At 52.0% G+C, this 23,255-nt stretch overlaps 3 protein-coding genes across 7 annotated transcripts in view; all 3 read right to left on the bottom strand.

Moving 5' to 3' along the window:
* The window catches only part of HOGA1 (4-hydroxy-2-oxoglutarate aldolase 1), a 36,977-nt gene extending 24,776 nt beyond the window's left edge, over positions 1-12,201 (bottom strand). For all 5 annotated transcript variants that reach the window (XM_047825836.1, XM_047825833.1, XM_047825834.1 and 2 more), the window contains exons 1-3: positions 11,622-12,201; positions 738-866; positions 406-533 (exon numbers count right to left, since the gene is read on the bottom strand). In XM_047825836.1, the coding sequence (XP_047681792.1) occupies positions 406-533; positions 738-866; positions 11,622-11,832 (468 nt within the window). In that variant the 5' untranslated portion in view covers positions 11,833-12,201. The remainder of the gene's footprint in view (positions 1-405; positions 534-737; positions 867-11,621) is intronic.
* On the bottom strand, positions 6,521-7,752 carry CD2H10orf62 (chromosome D2 C10orf62 homolog). Its single transcript, XM_047825837.1, has one exon. The coding sequence runs from the start codon at positions 7,532-7,534 to the stop codon at positions 6,848-6,850; it is 687 nt and encodes a 228-aa protein (XP_047681793.1). The 5' UTR covers positions 7,535-7,752; the 3' UTR covers positions 6,521-6,847.
* A 510-nt stretch (positions 12,202-12,711) lies between the features above and the next one.
* Positions 12,712-22,409, bottom strand: ANKRD2 (ankyrin repeat domain 2). The gene is given in 10 exon segments (XM_047825838.1): positions 12,712-12,861; positions 13,674-13,772; positions 13,879-13,977; positions 15,163-15,261; positions 15,592-15,690; positions 17,414-17,521; positions 17,636-17,794; positions 18,606-18,707; positions 22,214-22,315; positions 22,317-22,409. Coding segments are annotated over 10 exon segments (1,095 nt in total). The 5' UTR covers positions 22,395-22,409.
* Positions 22,410-23,255: the final 846 nt, after the last annotated feature.

Raw genomic sequence — 23,255 nt, 5'->3', positions numbered from 1 at the left:
ACAGGCCTACCTCCTGGACTAGAAGTCACAGTGCCACGTGCCCTGCTTGTAAGCAATTGATGAGTAATATTTCATGAGTGCTTTCTGTGTGCCAAGCTCAGTTCTAAGTCCTCTATATTCTGATGGAACTTAGTCCTCACAACAACCCTGTGAGGAAGACACCATCATTCCGACCATCTGAGAGGGGAGGAAACAGCAACACAGTGTGGCCGGGCCAGTGGCCCGGCACCAGGTGGCGGCTAGCGCCTGGGGGCATCCCTCCCGTCCCACAGGTGTCATTCATGGAAGTAGGCTCACCCCTTGGCCCCTGGCCTCTCTGCCTCCTCTCCCCAGGCAGTCTCCTCTCCTCGTCCAGCCTTCCCTTGGTCCCAGGCCCCAAACCCATGCCCAACCCTCACACCCTACCTTGGTGTAGTGGTGAATGAGGGCGGCACTGCTCATGCGGCCACGATAGAAGCAAGGGGTCACCACGATGGCGGCGTCAGCCCCAACCTGGGCCATGCTCACAGTCATCTCCACCGTGGCTTGAGTGGCTGCAGGAGGAAAGAGGGAGTCTTCCCTGTAGGCCATGGAGGGTGAGAGCAGGAGGCAGAAGGGCAGGGCTAGGACCCTGGGGCAAGCAAGGGGGGCAGAAGGGAAGGAACCAGCAGGCTGAACCAGCCCCAGGGCCAAGGAGCCTGGCTTCCCACCCCAGGCACCCCCAAGTACCCCTAGGACCCAGAGCATTGTGGCCTCACACTCGCAGCCAGAGCCAGCTAGCAGCAGTTTGTCCTTGGGCATGGCCTGGCGGACTCGGCTCACCACCTCCAGCCTCTCGCTGCTGGTCAGGAAGGGGAACTCGCCATTGGAGCCCTGCACCACGAAGCCTGATGAACAACCAGGATATTGGTGTTACACTCACACAGGTTCCTACCTCCCCAACACCATAGCTTTGCGCGTATCTCCTTCTCATCTTTGTCCTGAGGCAGGCAGAATGTTTCACCCAGTTGCGGTCACAGTGTCCACACCGTTTTTCTTTGTGTTAATGAAATGTGTCAGCTATACCCCAAAGAATCGATGATAATGTAACCCACAGGTGCATACCCAACAGTCATGGCAACCCTCCCCTATCACGTTTTTCTTCCTCCTCTAACCGTCCTGACTCAGGTGCTATTGTTCCCACTCAAGTCTTATACCCTAAGACATACATATGGACCCATAAACAACATATAACAGTTGTGGCCATTTTAAACTGTATAGAAATGGAATCAAGATCATACAACCTTCTGCAGTCTGCTATTTTTGCTCCAGATTATGCTGTGAGCTTTGTCCATAGCAGCGCACAGGTCTGATTCATTCATTTTAACGGCTACAGAATATTCTATTTGAAGTCAGGCTACAATTTACTTTTCATTTTCCCTCCGAGGACACTTAGAATGTTTCCTTAGTTTTGCCATTACAAACAATGCTGAAACAACCATGTTCTACAGTCTTCTGTGCCCATGTCTGAGCTTCTCCACGGTTTCTTTAGGTTTGTAATTGCTGCATCACACGTATGTGCATTTTCACATGCCAAACATCTCTCTCATTAGCCAGTTCATACCCCATCAGCACATAGAAGAGTCTGTTAGTGTTCATCCGTGTCAACACCGGGTATTGTCAGAATTAATATTTGCCAGTTTTCTGGGTGAAAAGTGGGTTGAAAGTGGGTGAAAACACGTTTTCCTGTTTTATTGATCATGTGAGAAGTTTCTAACATCACTAGGTAAGGTGTCAACTCTTTTTTATAAATCCATGAGAGACCAGGAGATTTGATGCTGTTTGACTGAATCCGAAGGGAAGGTTAGTAAAACCATCCTCCTCTCCGCTTTTTCATTTAACTCTCTCTACCCTCTTCTTCCTCCTCTCTACTCCAGTCCATCCTCAAAACACTGTTCTTAAATAGATGGCAAATACAGCATACGGCACGGCGAGACTATTAATAAACAGGAGACTGCTTGGGAGAAAGGAATGAAAAGAAAGCTGGAGGCGATACTGATCTACAACACAAAATCCCCACTGCACCGTTGAGGAAGATGGGCCATCATTTTGATTTGGAGCTTCCTGACAGTCCGAGCTAAAAGGGAAATGTGATCAGCTGACAGATATGCAGAACTCCAGATAAAAGCAAGGCAGCTGCCCAGGGGAAACACACAGTTTCCTGGCATCGGGACCAAGAGAGACTGTTCCCGTGAGTCATCCTTAAGGGACACAATGTGATGTAGAGTCAACTTTTCACCACAAACCTTTTTCCATGCTGTTCGCTTCACTGTTAGATTCCACTCAGTGGACTGCCAGAATGGCTCACTGGATACTTAGCAATCCCACCCCCTGCCAGCTTTTTGCCTTGGTGATATTGTAGGGAGCATCTTGAGGCAAATAGTTTTTGGCTTCTGTTGTGCTGCCTCCTCAGGATCCATTTCTCCGTGTCAGGCCAGGAGCCTCCTTCTGTCTCGGTACAAACGCTGTTAGTGCTTTCCCAGTGGGTCACCCCCACTCTTGAGTTGCCAACCCTGGAGAGAACTGGACCAGCACCCTCTGACTAGGATTCTGAGGTCAGGCTTTCACCAGTCTCTCTGTGCAAATGCCAAAGACATATCCCTCCCTCCCCAACCCTGCCCGCTTGCCCCCACCTTGCCCCCACCGCCCAGCCCGGTTCTTACTCCAGCTGCTTCTTCAGCCATGTCCACTCACTCCCAAGTCCCGCTTCATTCTGGCGGCCCGTGCCACGGGCCCCTGAGCAGTTAAGACCGCTGGGTCTTGCACTCTCAGACAGGAAGCAGGCCCCTGTGCTCTAGACTCCCGGTGGCCTTTCCCTTGTCTCCTGTAAAGGAGCATCTGACCCAGGCCTGACTCCCGAGGAGGAGGCCAGGCCAGGCTAGGGAAGAGGGAGTATCACAGAGTCGGGGACGCACTGGACCCAACTCCCCTCTGGCTTTTGAGGAAGTTAGTTATATCAGGTCTCTGAGTCCCTGTTTCCTTTTCTCTGGGATGGTAATAAAATCATTTTGATCCTACCTTATAAGGCTACGTTAAAGGCCCGAACAAGAAAAGGTAAGAGAAAGCATCCTGAAATCTGTGAACTGATGCCGCCGAGAGCCCCCTCCTTCTCCTTGGAGGGATGCCCAGTTTCAGGCCCGATGTGCCTCTCTCTGCTGGTGCAGCAAGGGGACTGGAGGAGTGGAAGGGCCAGGGTCCCAGATGGGTGGGGGAGTGAAGACAGGGAGCGGTTCTGAACTCAGAGGAACCTGGGTGTAGCTCTCAGTGCAGCCCCTGATCAGCTATGAGATCTTGGGCACGCGGCTTAACCAAACCTCAGCTTCCTCACATGAAAAATGGGGAGAGTATTAGTGCTCTCCTTAAAGCATTGTTGTGAGGCTCAAATGAGATACTATGTATAAAGTGCTTGGATGAGAACCCAGCCTGCCGGCCGTGTTAGCTGTAATTACTATGGAGTCAGGAGAAAGTGCACAAGCCTTAAATGAGAAGGGTGGCAGCTTTCCATCTGAGGTGGAGGAGGATGGCTGGTGTGGAAGGGAGGCCGCACTCAGGAACCTCTCCCGTCCCCTCCAGCTGCAAGACAAAGGGGCTCATCACAGAGGCTACTCTCTCTTGGCGCCATGGTCAGGCTGGCCACTCCAGGGAGCCAGAGCGGCCTGGGAAGAGGAGTGAGTGTTTGGGGCTGGGGATGCCTATCTCCTTACCAAGAGAATATAATTGAGTTGGTGGCTTAGTGGCCATTTTCCCTATGGCACAACTGTAATAAAACCTTGACATTTTGAACTACTTTTAAATTAATAGAAAAGTTGCAGAAATAGTGCAGGGGATTTCCACACCTCCCTCACCCAACCTCCACCAATGATAAGGTCTTACTATTTATTTAGTACAATGATCAGAACCAGAGAATTAGCGCTGGTAAGGTACTAACTTGCAGACTTTAGTTGAATTTTGCCAGTTTTAAACTTCTTTAAAGATTCCAAATTCCTAATTAGCCAATCTGAAATTGTATGCAATAAACTTTTAATAAGGGATTTAAGATCTTCCGGATAAATGCATGCATTTTATGCATTTTTACAATCACTTTCAGAAGCCACACCTCACCACCCTTGCTTTTTGTCTAATTTAGCAGCTTCCAACATTTTCTAGTATGACAGACCCCATTTTTTTCCATTAATATTTTTGCAATAAAGTATTTTACCTTTTTACTTTTTATTTAATTACTGTATTTTTAAAGTAGGCTCCACACCCAATGTTGGGGCTTGAACTCATGACCCTGATCTGAGATTAAGAGTCATATGCTCTACGGACTGAGGCCACCAGGCTCCCTTATTTATTGTTTTAAAGTAGTCTCTACATCCAATATGGGGCTTAAACTCACAACACTGAGATCAAGAGTTGTGTGCTCTACCAACTGAGCCAGCCAGGCACCCCTGTTATGAAGTTCTGAAGTATTTTAAATTTAAAGCATATGTATGGGGCACCTGGGTGGCTCAGTCGGTTAAGCGTCTGACTTCGGCTCAGGTCATGATCTCGGGGTTCGTGAGTTCAAGCCCCACGTCGGGCTCTGTGCTGACAGCTCAGAATCTGGAGCCTGTTTCAGATTCTGTGTCTCCCTCTCTCTCTCTGACCCTCCCCGTTCATGCTCTGTCTCTCTCTGTCTCAAAAATAAATAAACGTTAAAAAAAAATTTTAAAGCATATGTATATTAGTATTTATATAAAGTCACTATTAGTAATGTTAAAAATATTCAAATACTGGGCATCTGGCTGGCTCAGTCGCTGGAGCATGTGACGCTTTTCTTTCTTTCTTTCTTTCTTTTTTTTTTTTTTTGTATTTTGAGAGACAGTGAGGGGAAGGGGCAGAGACAGGGAGAGTGAGAGAATTCCAAGCAGGCTCTGCTCCTCTGCGTGGAGCCCGGCGTGGGGCTCCATTCAGGGCTCGAGCTCACAGACCATGAGATCACGACCTGGGCCTAAGTCAGACACTTAACTGATGGAGCCACCCAGACACACCTGGAGCATGTGATGCTTGATCTCAGGGTTGTGAGTTCGAGCCCCACGCTGGGTATGGAGATTACTTAAAATAAAATCTTCAGAAGTGCTTGGGTGGCTCACTCGGTTGAACGTCCCGACACTTGATTTTGGCTCATGCCTTGATCCCATGGTCACGGGATAGAGCCCCATGTCGGTTCAGCGTGGAGCCTGCCTAAGAGTTTCTCTCCCTCTCTCTCTGCCCTTCTCCCCTGCTCGTGCTTTCTCTCTAAAATAAAATAAAATAAAAATTTAAATAAAATCTTAAAAATAAAAATAAAAATATTCAAATGCTTCCAATTATGTTCGATAAAATCAATTGACCACACTTAGGGTGTTTGTAGATTTTTCCATCCTTTGCAAGGATTCGGGGGACCTTCTTCCCACAGGTTGAGGCCAACAGGCTGGGAAACACTGGTAAGTTCACAATTGATGCAAATGGGACACTTCTGTGTAAAGGAGTCATTGGGGGGTTAGACAGTGCTGTAGAGCTGACCTCTCTCAAGTCACCGGAGAGATAGCTGCCTCACTGGAGATCATCCCTTGCCCCAGAAACGGCTTCTTTAGACCCAGGAAGAGGAGGCAGGGAGAGTCCCAGGCTTGTGGGAGGGCACAGAGAGTGTCAGGACACGGGGGAAGAGGGCAGGGATAAGCATGAGTGAGGGAGACCCGTGTGGGGACGGCGAGGCACCGGCCTAAGGGGCAGCACAAGGAAGGGATTTGGGGTCTGAGCTTTGGAGTCGGGCAGAGCTGGGCTCCACCTCCAACAACATCGCATAGTGTCTATGCCCTATCAGGCGAATGACACCTCTGAGCCTCACATGTCTCATCTGCAAAACGGGGACACTGCAAACCTTCCTAATGGGGGCCTTGCTGTAACAACACACAGCATGGCGTAGACTAAAGTCTGAACAGGAAAAGAAAAAAAATTAATAGTAATACTACTAATTAGTAGCACTAGCATCAGCGGCAGCCCCGGCATTAAGAACATAAACAAGAAGGGAGAGTATGGGGCACAGGGGCTCTGTAGGCAGGTGGTGGGAGGCACTAACGCAGGTCCCAGTGGGCTGGGGGAAGCAGGGGGGGCAGGGGGAGGGCACTGCAGTGCAGGATGCCACACGACTTGAGAAGCAGCAGGCAGGGTGAAGAGGACACCAAACAGGACAGGAGACCCACATCCCAGTTTGCATACGAGCTTCTGAAAGCCTGTCTATCCCCCCACCACCCACACACCTGGCTGCTTCCTCCTTCTCTGGCAATAGCAGATTGGTGGGTGCTGAGCTCCCTGGAGACACCCCAGAACCTGAGACCCGGAGAAGATTTATGGACTTTTTTTTTTTTTTTTTTCTGATTTACGGAGTCTTGAATCAGCCTAGCATAAAGGCCCACACAAAGAGGACTTTGGGGCAGGAAGCCTCTCCCCATATCCCTTCCCAGTGCTGAGGCTGGCCACAGAGCCCCCAGACCCAGAGTGAGGGTATACAGGGCTTTATTGGCTCAGTTCCAGGCGTTCGGCATCAGTGTGGGGCTCTCAGCTGCTCGTGGGCTCTGCCTCTATCTTCTCCCGGTGGGTCTTCAGGGGCCTGCGAGTCTGTCTCAGCTGCTTCGCTTCCTTCCACCCCCGCCCCCTCTATCGGGGGCCATTCTCTGTGGCAGACCGTACTCACAGAGCCAAAGGGGCCTAGGGCCTGCCCTTCAGGAAGAAGGGATTTGGGTGGCACCATCTCGCCACAGGAGAGAAAACAGGCCTGCAATTGTGTGCCAGCCCTGTTGGGGGAAAGGGGCGTCTCCATCCGTGGTTAGGTGGCTTCAAAGGGGTGGTAGGTCTGGTGGCTGCGGTTGGGCAGGCTGTGGCTCTGGTGGCTCGGATGACCCTGGTGTCCATAGTGACCGTGGCCATGGATGGCGTGTGTGTGGTTCGTGCCAGCTAAGGTGGCTTCCCGCTGGGTGAGGAAATTCCCTTTCAGCTTCAACTCCACCTCCTCGAGGGCCTTCAGCTCCTCCTGGTTGACGTCTCTGGACTCCAGGTGGCCTGAGTTCTGGTAAGCTATGGCACGCTGCAACATGGAATTAGCCAGCTGCTGTCCTAGGGTGTCAATCTCCTTGGTGCAGGCAGCCACAGCAGCCCATGTGGGCTCGTCCATGGACGAGGATTTTGCAGACTCCTTGTGGGTCTCTTTGGTCACTGAGGCCCCAGACGTCCTCTGCTTGCTGGTGAAGGACTCCCGGCTCAGAGTTGTGCCCACCTCTCTTTGCCTTGTGGTGAGAGTCTCCATGTGAATGGTGGTGCTGGCTTCTCCACTGCCGCTCTCGGGTGGTGGGGTGTCCGTGCTGCTGCAGGAGGCCAGCTTCTCTTCGGAGAGGCGACTAAAGTGAGATTTAATCCAGTTCTCATTCTTTGCTTTGTGACATTCCGGTGGCTCCTGCACATTTTGTGCAGACGCGGCGGATGCCTTCCTTCTCCTCTTCCTCTGAATCCACAGCATGAGGCCTCCCCCTCCGAGTAAGAGGGCAGTCCCCAGCACCACCCTGCATGATGGTTGCTGGATGAGCTCCAAGAAGGCCTCCAGGACCCTAGGCTGGGCGGGCAGAGCTAAGAGCACACTGGGAGTGGAGGAGCCCGGATGGTATGGTTCATGCTTGAAAGGGTAGGTTCCCAGAGGCTGTCTGGCAGGTAGGGCCCCAGCTGTACCCTTCCTAGGATGCCCCTCCCACCTCAGCAATGAACCCCATTGTGAGGAAGGTGGTTGGGGGGGCAGGGCGGGGGGGGGGGAAGAGGCCACAGCATCCCTCATGTCCAACCTGGTAGGCATTTCCTGAGGCCCAAGTCCTGTCTCCCACCTGACAGCTAGTCCCAAGGTGAGTGGAAAAGCAGCTTCCCCAATTCTGAGTTTCTTCCACCTTCTGCTTAAGACCCATTCTGCAACTCAAGCCTTCTTATTTTCCAATCTCTGGTTTCTCTCCTTCTCTATTCCTGTGCCCCCTCCCCGGGGGTGGGGGGAGGCAGGAGCCACTGACCATGGCTGAAGGACCCCCTTGGCCAGGCTGGCATCCATCCCTGGCTGCCTGACACAGGTGTCTCCTTCCATTCAAGGTCCACCCCTGCTGGCAGCTTAGCACATCCCATCCCCATTTGCAGCCCCAACCGCCTTAACTAAGCAGAGTCCAGAAGGAAAGGGGCCCAGGAAAGAGCTCATTCTAGAATAACATGAGGTCATAACTGTGGGGAGACAAGCAGTGGGTTGAGAAGGCAGAGCAGACAGGACAGAGGGATTCACCAGATCCCAGATCTCAGGGGCCATTCCAGGATGGGGGCTGCTACCTCTTGTCTTAGTGAGGCACCTGCAAACCCAGAATGTGCCCCCCTCCTCCATGTGCCCTGGTTAAAGGGCACAGTTTAGATTGTGAGCAGGTGGACCACCTGGCCAGGCTCTCTGTGGGTACAGACAATGGAAAGCCTGGCCCACAATCCGAAATTATATCAGAGCGTCTCGGGGGGAGAAACAGGCCTGGGCCACTCTATTTTTCTTCCAGAGGCACATAACACATTAAAAAAAACATATTTTTTACTCAAAAAAAATTTTTTTTCCTTAAAAATAATTTTCACTTAAAAATTTTGTTGAATGTTCATTTTTTTTTGAGACAGAGGGGCAGAGCATGAGAGGGAGAGGGGCAGAGAGAGAGAGAGAGAGAGAGAGACAATCTGAAGCAGGCTCCAGGCTCTGAGCTGTCAGCACAGAGCCCGACGCGGGGCTTGAACCTGCGAACCGTGAGATCATGACCTGAGCCAAAGTCAGACGCTCTGCCAACTGAGCCATCCGGGTGCCTCAGTATATTTCACTTTTTTAAAGTGAAGAAATACCAAAACAGGGTTGTAGAAATTGTGATTTTTTTTTTAAAAGTTTGTTTATATAGTTATCTCTACACTCAATGTGGAGTGTACACATGAGTGTACTGATGACCCCAAGGTCAAGAGTCACGTGCTCCTCTGACTGAGCCAGCCAGGTTCCCCTACCCTGTGGGTTTTTTTTTTTTTAAGCAGAATATTTTATTTAACAAAGTAACGGCTTCAATATATACCATAATATCCCCAGTCTACATACTAAGGGAATAAGATACAAGCTCATAGTTTTATGGGTAACATCTTCTTTCTAGTCCTGCTGAAGTAGCTCTGTGGTCATCCACTAACCTCATGTGGAAATAACAATTCAAAGTTCATCTCTGAGGTTGTTTGTGGGAGTGAGTTCAGAGCCAAATGGCACCTCTGCAACAATCTTACCTTCCAGTCTCTAGTTATAACTTTCATTTAAGAATGATACTCTTTATTCATATAATCAGGAAAATTTAACAATGCAATAACAAATAGAAATAGAGAGCTACACAGTTTTGGCAATACCTTCCAGAAGAATCTCTTAACTGTTCACTGATTCATCAAGAGTAGGTTCCCACCTCCTCTTTGGAGGACCTTTAACTTATCACAGGAGGCCCTGGCTATGTGGTATGCAATGGCTTCTTCCTCTGCCCCTGAGTGTTGGGCTGCAGAGCCAGCCCTGGGGGCCCGCATAGGGCCAGAGAAACATTGTTTGTACGGCTAAAGTTGCTCACAGCTCCTTTCCTGGGCATTCTGGCTGTGTCCTGGGAGCAGCGACAGGACCCTATAGCTCTATTCCTTGTGCCGGGGCCTCCCACTTGGAGCTCCTTGAGGGAATGCATTAACCCGGTGGTTCAGTTTCCATTCTAAAATGAGGAAATCAGACTAGAGAGGTTCAGTGATTTCTCCAAGGTCGCCGTAACCAGCAACACCAGGACTTTTATCCAGGCCTTCTCACTCTCGATGCTGAGCTCCTTCTACACAGCCCACTGCCTCCCTGGCGTGTGGGTAAGAGAGAGATGAGGCGGAAACAGGAGCCTGTATGGGTTGCACGGGAGACAGGTTAGTGGGCACCTGTGGCCCGAGGCCTGCCAAATCCACTGCAGCCTGTGCTCCTGGGCACCTCCATGCCCTCTGCAGGAGTGGGTGAGTGGGCAGAAGGAAGGGAAGGGTCCAGAGAAGAGCCTGTGGGTATCCGTGGATTCTCTGGGTAGCAGGCAGACACTGGATGCAAAGTTCACCCTCCCTACCCCTTGCACTCGGGTGTCCTTGAACCTGGAAGGTGAAGAAGAGTCTTGTCTTCCCTCCTCTTAAGACTCAAGGAGCTAGGGGTGCCTGGCTGGCTCAGTCAGTGGAGCATACAACTCTTGATCTTGGGGTCCTGAGTTTAAACTCCATATTGGGTGTAGAGATTACTTAAAAAAATTTTTTTAATAAATAAAAGATTCAAGATTCTCAGTTTGCTTCAAAAGACCCAGGCCTCGGTCCAGACTTTCAGGCCCCAGTGAACTGAGCCCAAGTAGAAATTTACTTAGAGTTTGTGTCACTGCTCAATGTGGGCATCCACAGGGCATTCATTGTGCCCTAGGGAAGGGTCGCATCACCTCAGCACTGGGATGGGGTTTCAGTCAGGCCAGCAGTCACTGTCATAAAGCAGCTTTTCCCACAATGCCAATGGTGCTGTCATTCTAGCAATTGTTATCACTGGATCAATACCTTCTAATGTATATCACCCTTTAACTATTTATAGCATGCTTTCATTTGCACTCTCTTGGATTTTTCTCCCCGCCATCCTATGATGTACACCTTATTACTCCCGTGTCAGATGGGGAGAGTGGGGTTTAGAAAGATTATCTCAAAGCTAAGTCAGTGGCAGAGCCGTGATTTAAATCTAGACTCCCTTCCCCCTTGCCCTGCCTCAGTCAGAACCTCTCCATTCCCAAAGCTGGTGCCAACCATACTTTATTTGTTGAAACAGTCTGGTCTAGTGATTCAGTGGTTAGTGCAGTGGAGTGAAACCAAGTATGGTCCTGCAGTCAGACCTGGGGAACTTGGGCAAGTGATTGTGTCATTCTGAGCCCCAGCTTCCCATCTGTGAAATGGGGCTAATGAGATGACTGTCTCAGGGACTCGTCATGGGTGATAGATGAGGGTGGGCAGAGCAGGATGGGAGGAACTGACCACTTCTTCTTTCCTTCATTTATTGTGCCTGTGGCTGTGTCGTGTGTTGACTGTCACAGACGTCTGGTCCCAGGCCTCAAAGAGGGGAGATCCACGTGTAAAGAGAGACATGAGTCAGAGGATCCAGAACAGGAATTCTGCCAAGGGAGGCTTGGCCCAGAAGAGAGTGGGCTAACACGGCTTTTAGGGGGACGAACCCACTGGCTGAGTTGCCACGTGACACCCCCAGTTGCCTTCCCAACTGCACAGTGTTTGGTTGACAAGGACTTTTATACCCATTATCTAGTTTGATCCCCACAATCATGCTGCGCTAAGAAGGCACTTTGGCAGTGAGATTCAGTCAAGGTTGCAAAGCAGCAAGGAGCTTCTGGCCTGTCTCTTGACTCCAGACCAGTGCCCCCTGCTCCTTTCCCATAAAGGACCACCGGGGTACCCAACTGTCTCTGAGTAGCTCACTGGCTGAGGAGATTGGGGTCATCCACATCTCCCCCCAAGTCCCCCAGAGGACAGGCCCCACTTACCTCGGAAGGGGAAGGCACCCAATTTGTGCAGATTCTCCTCCAGTTTCCCATAGTCTACCTCCGCGGTGGCAGTGAAGGGGGTAGTCACAGGGGGGTAGATGCCTGCAATGTCCATCTTCCTTCCCTCTCCTGAGGCCCAGCCCCCCACCTTCCTGGACAAGCCCCTGCTCAGCCCCTGCCTCAGGGAAGACCAGACTCCACGGCCCAGCATCTCTGCAAGAGGCCTGAAGCCCAGCTGGTCTCTGCCCCTGCGCGAGGCTGAGTTTGGACTCCTTCCTACCCTGTTAATGATCAGTGTGTCTAGTTAAAAATTTGCTGCCCCCTGACTGTTGGTGCTGGGGCAGGCCTGGGCTGGGCGTCCCCAGGGTCAGAGGTCAAGACTTTAGGCCCCATGGGTTCTCTCCCTGTAGGGAGCAGCTGGAGAAATGCCACAACCCAGCGTCCCTCTGGCCACAGGGCGGGTTTCTGGGGTACCGACCCTAAACGGCTTCTCCAGCGGGGCCTGGGCCCTCCTCCCACAATCCCCAGCCCCAAAGCCAGCTGATTGGCTGAGCAGGCCCGGCCCTGCGGGAGGCGCAGCTGGGGAGAAACTGCAGCAGCGAGGCGCTGCTCTCCGAGCCCCTGAACCCCGCCAAGCTCCTCCTGTGCGGGCTGCCACGTGACAAGGCTGTGCTGGCCACATAGCCCCATAGGACGCGGTCACCGGTACGGAGCGGGGGAGGGGTGGGATGGGTGCGCGGGGAAGCTGGTCCGTGCTGGGGATGTGGGAGGAGGGCTGGCAGGAAAGAATCAAGAAGACACCCCTGTAGGAAAAGCAACAGGGCCGGGGCGGAAAGGTTCTAAGTTCCCCTCTTCCCCGAGCCTGCCCTTGCTCCAAAGTTTTCCTTCATTCCTAAACATTTCGGACACAAATAGAAACAAACATCACAAATAGCAAAAACGACTTTTTTTTTTTTTTTTTTTTTAATTGCGGTAGCTTGTGGGTGCCCGGGTGGTATGCAGAAGAATGGCAGGGTTGTCAGCTCTGGGGGCCATTACTGTGATCCTCTGGCTGTACCCAAGGGACAGCCCGGGTGCCAGGGGCAGGTGTTCACTGGGCTGGCACAGGCTGGGGGGTCTCCTGCACACTCTCAGCAGGACCCTCCAACCCGTTCTGCTCTGCCCCTGGCTCTGGGTGCTCCAGAGCCTGCCGGGTGTCAGCCTGCCACAGCTGCACCAGGTCCGTGGGGGTCTTTCCTGCCTGGGGGAACCAAGAGGAGATGCCGTCACTGTTCAGAAGTTTGTACCAGGAGGCGCCCTCATCTAAACCAGGGCTTCCAACTGGACGCACTTGGCAGTGTCTAGAGGTGGCTTTGGTTGTCACCATCAGGGGAGCGGAAACTACTGGCATATGGTGCACAGAGGTCAGGGATGCTGCTTTAAAAGCCTCCAATACGCAGGACAGTCCCCACAACAAGGAATTATCCAGCCCCACTTACCAATAATGTTGTGGTTGAGAAGCCCTCATCTACTTCCTCCCCACATCGTCCTGACTTTCCCATTATCTCCTTAGCCTTTCTTGAGGCAGGGGGACCTTCCCATTCCCCCCTCTTTTGCTATTGCACTGGGCCCCAAAGAAGAGCTTGGGCTAGGGGACATAGGACCCTCGGAGAACTCCAGGCCCGCCAGGCCAACACAGTGTGCTAGCAGTGGTTGCGCCAACCAAGTGCTTAGTTAGGTTCCTTCTAGCTCTGTCCCTCCATGATTTTGGCCTCCCTGGGCCTGGACATTAGGACTTCCTTGCATCTTTTGGGAGGGGGCTTTGGAAAGTCCTCTTACTGCCCCTCCTGGCCGTTTCTCTGCACTTGCACTCTAGACAGAGACAAGCATAAGAGCGAGTTGGGAAGGTGGGTGGTCCCCAAATCTCCAGGGGCCCAAAGAGACCTTCCACTGTGAGGGTGCTCCAAGGGCAGGCTGAGTCTTGCTTGGCTCTGTATTTCCTCCAAGTTCTTGGCACAGAGCCTGGGGGAGTCGTGCACACTGATTACTGAATCTGGGAAGGAATGAACTTACCAGGTTCTTGGTCATCATGTCAGCCCCATGCAGAAGCAGCAATTTGATGATTTTGTAGCGGTTGAGCCTCACAGCATCGTGCAGGGCACTGTCCCCTTCCTAGAGCCAGTGTGATACTCAGTATGGCCCATGGGGGCGTGTGGGAGCCCTCAGGCTGCCTGCACCCCCTTGGGGTGGCTGAGCAGAAGGGAAGCTGGACACTCACTCTGTCTTTGGCATTGATGTCCATGCCCAGGGACAGAAAGTGCTGCACAATCTCCACCTGCCCCGTCCGGACTGCCACATGCAGGGGGGTACTCAGCAGCTGGGTGGGGAGGAAACAGGAACTGCTAGCTGAAGGAGCCTGGACTGTGGTGTCTCCGGGAAGGGAGGCTGTCCTAATTCTAGCCTAGTCCCTTCCCTGAGTCGTAGTGTCAAGGCCTGAGCCCTGGAGGGGCTGGGAATGCTACAGTTTCCACCATCTTATCCAATGGTTTAACTCTGAAGTATTTCATGCCGTCTTCTCTGGGAAGCCTTCTATGGTTCCTCTCTCACCCAGCTGTGAGCAACTGCTTACTCCTCTGCCCTTCTTTTAATAATTATAATAGATGTGGGGTACCTGGGTGGCTCAGTCGGTAGAGCATGCAACTCCTGATCTCGGGGTTGTAGGTTTGAGCCCAATGTTGAGTACAGAGATTACTTTAAAAAAATCTTAGGGTCACCTGGGTGGCTCAGTAGGTTGAGCATCTGACTCTTGATTTCAGCTCAGGTCATGATCTCACGGTTTGTGGGATGGAGCCCTGCGTTGGGCTCTGTCCTGATGGTGTGGAGTCTGCTTGGGAATCTCTCTCTCCCTCTCTCTCTCTGCCCCTTCCTGGCTCTCTCTCTCTCAAAATAAATAAACTTAAAAAAAAAAAAAAACGCTCCAAATTGTTAAAAAAAATAAATAATTATACTAGATGCCATTTACTGAGGGATGACCATGTATTAGGCATGGCAGAAGCTTACAAAACATCAGCCTTATGCTGAATAAATAATTTACATACACTTTCACGTCTAATTATATAATAATTTTGTAAAACATTTGACAGATAATAACATAGGCTCAGAGGCTGTCTTGAACCTATCTGTCACTTGTTCAAGGCTATACACAAAGGAATGAATAAACAGAAAAATGGTGGGTGAACAGATGAATAAATGAATGGATGGATGGACAGATAAATAAAGGATGATAAAGAATTGCGTGGATGAACACACCCTGCATCTTTTGAGTGATCCCAAAGCCCCCCGATAGTGGATTTCTTCTCTTCTCTCCTGCCCTTCTGCTCCCATCCCCAGATGGTGGTCCCCAAGGACCTACAGTTGATGGCAAGGACCCCTCCCTGGGCTCTGCAGCCACTCTAGAAACCAGACTAGCTCACTACCCTCCTGCCCTACTGGGCTTTTCTGTTCTCTGCTTCTTGCCCTCCCCCTCCAGCTACCCTAATATCTGTGAGCATTATTGCCCCACCTTATCTCTTATGTTGGTGTCTCCTCCTCGGCTTTGCAGGAGTTTTACCACCTCCAAGTGGCCCCCACGGCAGGCCCAATGCATGGCCGTGCAGTCCAGCTAGAAGGGAAAGATGGGGCTTTAGGGAAGAAAGGAGCCTAGCGGAAAGGACCCCAGCCAAGAGGGTGGGAGGAATCGAGGGAAAGAGGGCAGGGAGGGGGCTGGGGCATGCCTATGCCTGGGCTATGGACCAAGCAGAGCAGGAGAACCCTCAGGTCCATGCCAAATTAACGAAGGGCGGCCCCAGGTCATACAATCTGCTAGAGATGAGGCCTGGCCCCTGAGGAAGCAAGAGTGTCTTCCAGGTTGGCACACGTTTACGGGAAGAGGGGGTCTGTTGGTGCTGGGCCTACCTCCTACCTCCCGCCCAATACCTGCTCTATAGCTCACCCGATCCTGGAAGTCCACAGTAGCCCCACTCTCCAGAAGCTTCTCCAGGATCTCCATGTGGCCTTCCAGGGAAGCTCGATGCAATGCTGTCCGGCGGAACTGTCCCCAGAGAGACTGTCAGGGCCTGATCTCTGGCCCCAGGCTAAGACCCAGGACTTAACCCAGTTCGATTCTGACCCCTATGCTCGGTCCCCCTATCTTCCATGTCCTGCCAGCTCTTTCATGTTCTATCTAGACCAGCTGCGGAGCCCTCTAATGCCCTGGGAACTCTGACCTTCTCAATGTGCCCTCTCCCAAGCATGTCACGCTGGGCCTTGGCACAGGCTGTTCCCTCTGCCAGGAATGCCTATTTTGCCCTCACTTCCTGTGAGTGCTTGATGAATTCTTGCTACTCCTTCAAGAGGCAAGGCAACTCAAGTGCCATCATCTTGAAACCTCTGGGCCAGAGCTGTGCCTTGGGTGACCCAGAGAACCTTCCATGGTGAGAGGGTGTTGAAAGGCAAGCCAAGCCTTACTAGACTCTGCTTCTCCTCAGTGCCTAGCCCAGGGCCAGAATGAGCAGGTGCACACAAATGACTGATCCAAAGAAGGAACGAGTTTCAACAGTTTGCTTTGATCTTTTGAAACACTCAAGCCATGGGGCATATCTTTCCATAGTCTAAAGATCTGGCTATACACCAGTCTCCCTCTACCCTCAGCCCTGGTCTTCCCTTTTTTGCACACCCCCCTCCCCCCACCCCAGCACCTGGTACAGTGCTCAGGGACAGGAGGTGCTTGGATAGACCGAGAGGATTCAGATTCCAGAGTCTAAAGAATGGAAAGGCCATGCAGTCTAAGCCCACAATGATACAGGCTGAAGGGAGTGACCATAAATTTGCTTAATCCTGGGATATGAGTGTGAAAGAGCACCGTACCAAGTGTGAAAGAGGCAGTTTTCAGGGAAAACAAAACGAAGTGTGATGGATGATGGAAATGTTTTGAAAATTGTTGTGATGATTGCACAACATGGTGGATGTAATTAATGCCCCTGAATTGTGCACTTAAAATGGCTAAAATGGGGGCGCTTGGGTGACTCAGTCAGTTAAGCGTCTGACTTCGGCTCAGGTCATGATCTCACATCTTGTGAGTTCGAGCCCTGTGTCGGGCTCTGTGCTGACAGCTCCGAGTCTGTAGCCTACTTCAGATTCTGTGTCTCCCTCTCTCTCTCTGCCCTTCCCCTGCGCACGCTCTGTCTCTCTCTCAAAAATAAACATTAAAAAAAATTAAAATGGCCATTTCATGCTATATGTATTCCACAATAAAATAAAAATAATTTTTAAAGGGAAGCATATTATATAATGCAACACAAAAATAATATCATTTCCTAGTATGTGCTTTATAGTTTTTTCCTTCATTCAATAATGACTTATTAAGGCATTAATATTCTGTTTGATCCCCATGACATGCTCTGAGGGAAATAGGCCATTTTATAGGGAAGGAAACTTAGGCATGGAGAGGTAATGAACCTAGCAATGGTCTCATAGCTAAGGTCCCGTACAGATGGGATTTGAGCCTCAAATTCTTCGTTTTGTCTTTTTAAATTTAACTCTATTCCTCTTTCTTCCCTAAAGGACCACCTGACATTTGTTTCCTTGGAGGTGGTTCAACTTGAAAAGGGCCTAAAGATTTAGATAAGTTCCCGCACGGGCAAGAGGACATCCCAAATCTTCTAAAGACCCCTTTCTAAAGGACACCCAATGCCTGTTCTCAAACAGGTCCACAAGTGGGAGGGGTGGGGGTGGCAACTCTGAAAGGGAGGCAGGCACAGGTGCAGGACTATCACCTGATCACAGGTGTCCGGGGAACCCCCATCGGCCAGGAATTTCTCAATGACCTTCATTTTCCCCTCCACTGCTGCTTTCAGGAATGTCTCTTCGTCCACAGGTCCAGTCTGGAAGGCATGAATCTAGTCATGGAGGGCTGCTCTGTAGTGATCAGAGGCCCCCTGCCCACCCCCACCCCGCCCCTGACAACACAGGTGTTTCCCCCGCCCCAGGACCCTTACGATCTCCTCAGGCTCTGGAGGTGGCTCCTGGGGGGCAGTCAGTGCTTCCCGCTTTTTCTGCTTGCGTTTTTTCCGCAGCTCGATGAGGTTCTGGATCCCACCCACATCGATGATCTCCCGCCGAAGGTCTAGTGATGTCTTGCGCACACGCTCTTGACCCTGCATGGAGGGGGGTTCATCAACCCCCATGCTGGGGGCTTGGGGACCCTGAGCTGAGCTGGGGGAGGAGGATAGGGAGAGCTTCTCAAGGGAGAAAGAATCCAGGACTAGAAGAAGCAGATGAGACAGGGACACAGATGGCTCAGATCAGGGGACAAGGGGAGACTTGAGGGGACTGCGTAAGAGCTACCAGCTTCAAGGCTTCACGTAGGTGAAGGGTAGGATGAGAGAATCTCAAAGGCAATCCTTAGCCCAGGCCTTCTGAGCGGAGTATGAATCCTCAGCTTTCCTTCCATGCAGTTTCATGTGTGTGTGTGTGTGTGTGTGTGTGTGTGTGTGTTATGATAAAAGTAATACATGATTAATATTAAAAAGAAATACAGAAACATAAGAGGTATGAAGAGAAAGCCCTTCTCTCCCAGAGGTAAATTCTAGTGTGGCTTGGTTGATGTCTTTCAGACAAGCATCCTATGGGATCATCCTCCACAATAGTGCTTGGGAAACTGTTTTTCTCTTACGAGCACGGAGATCTTTCCAATCTGCACACGCAGTCTCCCTGAGCCCCTTAACACCTGCATGGTGCCTGCGGTAGGGCCACTCAATAACTTGGGGCTTCCAAAATAAATTCCCTGGGATCTTGTACACATGCAGATTCTGACTCACCAGGTCTGGGGTGGGGCTAAGATTCTTCATTGCTAACACGCTCCCAGGGGTGCTGAGATGCTGGTTCTCATACCACACTAGGAGCAGCAAAGCCCTAACTGCCTGTCCTGTCCCCTAAGCACAGAGGTTGGGTTCTCCTGACACTTACCTTAACCTTTTGTAAGGCCAGACTCGGAGCCCCGTGGTGCTTCTCATCCTCCAACACCAGCATGTCCATGGGCAGCTTCTGCTGGGCCTTTCCTAGGAGTTTCTGGTGAGCCAAGGAGAGGACATGCTCCAGGACCTGCCCTCAGCAGGCCAGGGAGGCAGAGAGCCTCTCTCCCAACCCACTCCAAGGGCACCCTACGGACCTCCTCCTGTGTGACCCCAGATCCCTTCCATGCCCCACTCCTGACTGGAGAGCCGCAGGCCAGAGCAGGGCTCCCCATAATTCCCCAACCCAACCCTGACCCCAACCTCAGCTCAAACACCTGTCTATTGATGGTTGTGGGTCCTCAGCAAAACAAGTTTAAGGGTTACTGGAATGAGTTTTCATGAAATTAAATATATTCACTTTTTAAAGCACCGAGTGATGGTGATTTTACTTTGCTGGCATTAAAAATTCACTTTGGGTGCCTGGGTGGCTCAGTTGATTGAGCGTCTGACTTTAGCTCAGGTGGTGATCTCATGGTTCTTGAGTTCAAGCCCCACCTGGGGCTCTCTGCTGCCAGCACAGAGCCCGCTTCAGATCCTCTGTACCCGGCTCCATCTGCCCCTCCCCCACAGGCGCTCGCTCTCTCTCTCTTAAAAATAAACATTAAAAAATTAAAATTTTCACATTGATGAAATAATTGTGGTAAGAGTTGATAGTTATTTTTTAAATAGATTCACATACCAATAAAAAATTTTGGCAACTCTCTGTTAGATACCAACTTTTTTTTTTTTTTTTTTCTCAGATTTTACCACTTCATGATATCCTGGAGCTGGAAACCTGCTGTTCTCAGGGAGTCTGAGGGATGGGAGTTACACTTTCACTTCTCACTAGCTTTCACTTTAAAGGGACTCTTAGCATTAACCTTATTCGCATTGTAATTATAGGGGTGAAACTCCTGCCAAGTCTCCTCACCATTTGTATCATTGACTTGCCTGGACCACTTCCTCATGGCCTCCTCCTCTTTTCAAGGAAACCACTTTTTGTGAAGTGCTGTACCGCTATCTCTGAAGGGCTGTGTGCCGGGAACATTCGCCCAGGTTGGAGGATGCTGAGTCCAGATGGGGAGGAATGGCCACCCTCACAGAGCTCTCAGCTGCCTTTTGCATTTGCCACTGAGCTCCGGTATTGTACTCCTCAAGAGCGGTTTTGGGCGCTGATTTCCCAGCTCTTCATTGGGGAGGTCCTGGTGCCCCCTGGCTTCTCTTTTCCGCGTTGGCTTTACATAGTTTGAGGTGTCCCGGCGCCGGCCTCCCGTGAAACACTGCATCTTCTTCCAGGAACGAGGGATGACCTCGGGCTGTGGCTACTACTGGTGGGGTCTGGCCGGGTCCCACCGTCAAGAGGGTGGGCTTGGGTCTGAATCATCTTGGTAACCCTAGTCCCTGTGACAGGGCCTAGCATATAGCAGGTACTCAGTGAATGTTTGGAGGATAAATGAATGAATAAGCAAGTGGATGATGACAGGTGGGCTCAGCAACTCTGTCCACCCTGAAGTCCTGTCCACCCTGAAGTCCTCAGTGATGACCTGACCCGATATGCTTCCCACAACAGAGCCCCAGCCGCAGCCTCCCGGGCTCTCCTTCTTCTCCCACGCCAAGAAAGGGGTGCAGACTGCACAGAGGCTCCCCTCTGAGGACCTTGCTGGGCTGGGGCCTGGCGGGAACAACAACGGACTCCTATGCTCACCCTTGCCTTACCCCGACTCTACAGTCCCTTGCTTCAGATGTCTTTGTGGGCTGACATACAGTAAGTGCTCAGTAAATGTTTATTGAATTGGATGCTGGTTGGTGAAATACAACAGAACAAACTCCTACCTTACTTCATAGATGGTTTTACAGATCAAATGAAAGAAAGCCTGGACAGTGCTCAGCATGGTGCCTGGCACATAGGAGGCACTTGGTGGGAAGGCGGGCTCTGTGGGTACCCAGTGTCCTGACAGCCTGCTGCTATATTTGTTGGGTGAATGAATGGACGAAGGCTGCTCCGTGTCCCCTTGCTGAAGGTCTCTGTGTCCAGCGGCAGCCCTCCAGAAATGGCATGACTCACCTGCCTGGCGCCGGGGGAGAAGCGGCATTCCTGGAGATCCAGGGGTGCCCCAGCCAGGACTCGGCAGCGGGTTTAGCCCAAGCCCTTCCCCCACAAACTTGCCACCCTTGCCCCTCGTCTCATCTCTTCTTCCAGCAGAGTCCTGGTCCTTCCCTCTTCCTCACCCCCCTTCAGTCGCTCCTATTTTGAACCAAGCCTACCTCTGAACTGATTGGTCTCCTCCCTCCCATTACTGTTAGGGCCAGTCTTTCCCCTCCAACATGTCCTTCTCAGGCTGTCAGAGCTGCCTTCCTAAAATAGGTCAGATGGTGCCACTTGCCCTCCCTCAGCAACACTTAGTGGCTCCCCACTGCCCAAAGAATAAATATCTTGCCCAGGGCCCCCTCTGGTTTGTGCCCAGCCTTAACCCCTTCCTACTACCAGACTTTCTCAGGACAGTCCCACTGTCACTCACCTGAGCTTCAGTGCCTGTCTTTTCCTAAGCCTGAATTTCCTCCCCTCCTGATCTCTGCTCATGAGCCTTGAAGGCCCCACTCAAATGCCATCCTGCCCCTAAGAGTTCTTGAGCACCCATGGTCAGAACGACTCACCCACCTTTTGTGCTCTTTCACTTCTGACTGAACACCCCTATTTCACCGTGTCTATACTCTGCCTGTTTCTTTTTTTTAAAGTAGGCTCCCTGCCCAGCGTGGAGCTCAACATGGGGCTTGAACTCACACCCCTGAAATCAAGACCCGAGCTGGGATCAAGTCGGACACCTAAGCAACATGAGCCACTCAGGCGCCCTAACTGCCTGTTTCTTAGTGGACTGTGCGCCTGATGGATGTTGGCTAAAATGAATGTGGGCTTGGTAAGGAGGCAGGGGCTGGCCTCACTGATTCTCTTATTCCTCCCAGCACCTGGCACTTGGCAGAGCACTCTTAAGTCGAGAATTACTTTAAATGGAATGAAGAGGAGACAAGCCTGCACCCTCCTCCCTGCCCCCCCCCCAACTTCTTTATCCCAGAGAAAATGGAATTGCCCAGAGCCACATGCTCCACAGGCCTCCCCAGGTGGGGCTGGTACTCCTGGGAAAACCCGTGCTGCCTTTCCCAGCACCCTTCCTCGATCTGCTCCCAGTCTCTATTCTGTAGGGACCAAACGCTGGAGTCTCTCCCACTCCAGCCTCCCACCCAGCAGCTGTGGGAGATCTCCGGGCCCCACACTCCCACATTCCCAGACAGCATCTCAGCTGTCCCGCTCTGTGCAGCCCGGACCACCTCCTCGAGGCCTAGGTGTGTGGCAGGGTCTCGGGAACCCCGCGTGGCTCGCCCACCCTGCGGTCTCTCAGTTCTTGGGGTTGAAGCCTCAGTCACCCACGGCTAGCAACCTCCTCCACCAGGAGCCCACTGAGGCTGGAGTGGAGCCATTGGGCCGCTGGGGACACCTGCCCTCCTTCCCACTACAGATGTGGTGGCCCTTGACAGTAGAGCTGGATCTCCTTAGAACCCCTTGGGTCCCCACACCTGTGCCCGTACCTCATTCTCCTCCTCCTGTGCCAGCCGCTCCTCGATAAGCGCTGTGGCCCTCTTCACCGCCTCAGAGCCCTCCTCAGAGCCCTCCATGGTGCCGTCTATAACCAGCCTCTGCAAGCCACAGGGCCTCAGGGGCTTTATAAGCCAGGGTACCCACCCCCACCCCGCTGGGCGCCTTTGCCATGAGCTCACCGGCCCAATTCTCCACCTGCCTCCCCCACCTGTCACCTTCACCCCGGGCAGCCCCAGGGAGCTGGGGGAGGCAGGGACAGTTTGCCCACCCCCCCCCACCCCCTTGCCTATTAGAGCTGAAGGACCCAGCACCCCAAGAGCGGGGCTGCAGGAAGGAGCCTGCCCAGCCTCTGTCCTAAGTGCTTGGGTAGAGCTGAGCCTTAGCCAGGACAGCTGGGAGGCACAAAGAACCCGCTGGCTTGCCCCTAACCTTGATGGCAGTGCCACCTGCTGGATGCCTGGAAACTGCCCAGCCAGTACCAGTGAGGGCAACTGAAAGCCAACGGTGCGGACCCAATACAGGCCTGTGTCCCCAGCTGTCGTGAACAGGCCCTGCTTGCCCTGGGGTGAGGCAAACTCTGTTATGTCTGGGCTGGAGTGTCAAGGCGATGGGCAGGAGTGAGAGCAGATGCCTCCCCCTTCGCCTGCAGCTCAAGCAGGCCTTTGCCTCTTTGGGGCCCCACAGCGCCCCCTAGCGAGACATCACTGTACGTGGCTGCATGTCCATTAGCTTCGGACAAACCTTGACCCATCTGTCTGTCTTAGGAGGCCTCTGCAAAACTGAAAAAGTCTTGCTTCAAGAGGGGTTTCAGGAAGCCACCCGAAAAGGGCCAGAGTACAGTGCCAAGCCCAGTTGACGAGGACACCATTTCCTCCCAGTTTCATCAGGCCACCCTGACCGAGGTCCAGCCATGCTCGCTGAGAAGGAAAACTGTCAGTGGAGAAAAAGCAGACCTGAACTTGCTCAGCTCCATACCTAGAACTGTGGGAGTGAGCCCCGGGTCGTCCTGACCCAGGATTAACCTGCCAGTGA

The sequence above is a fragment of the Prionailurus viverrinus genome, chromosome D2, assembly GCF_022837055.1.
Source record: "Prionailurus viverrinus isolate Anna chromosome D2, UM_Priviv_1.0, whole genome shotgun sequence".
NCBI classification, from domain to species: domain Eukaryota; kingdom Metazoa; phylum Chordata; class Mammalia; order Carnivora; family Felidae; genus Prionailurus; species Prionailurus viverrinus.
Note: the sequence above shows the minus strand (reverse complement) of the source record. Positions and strands in the feature narration are given on the sequence as shown.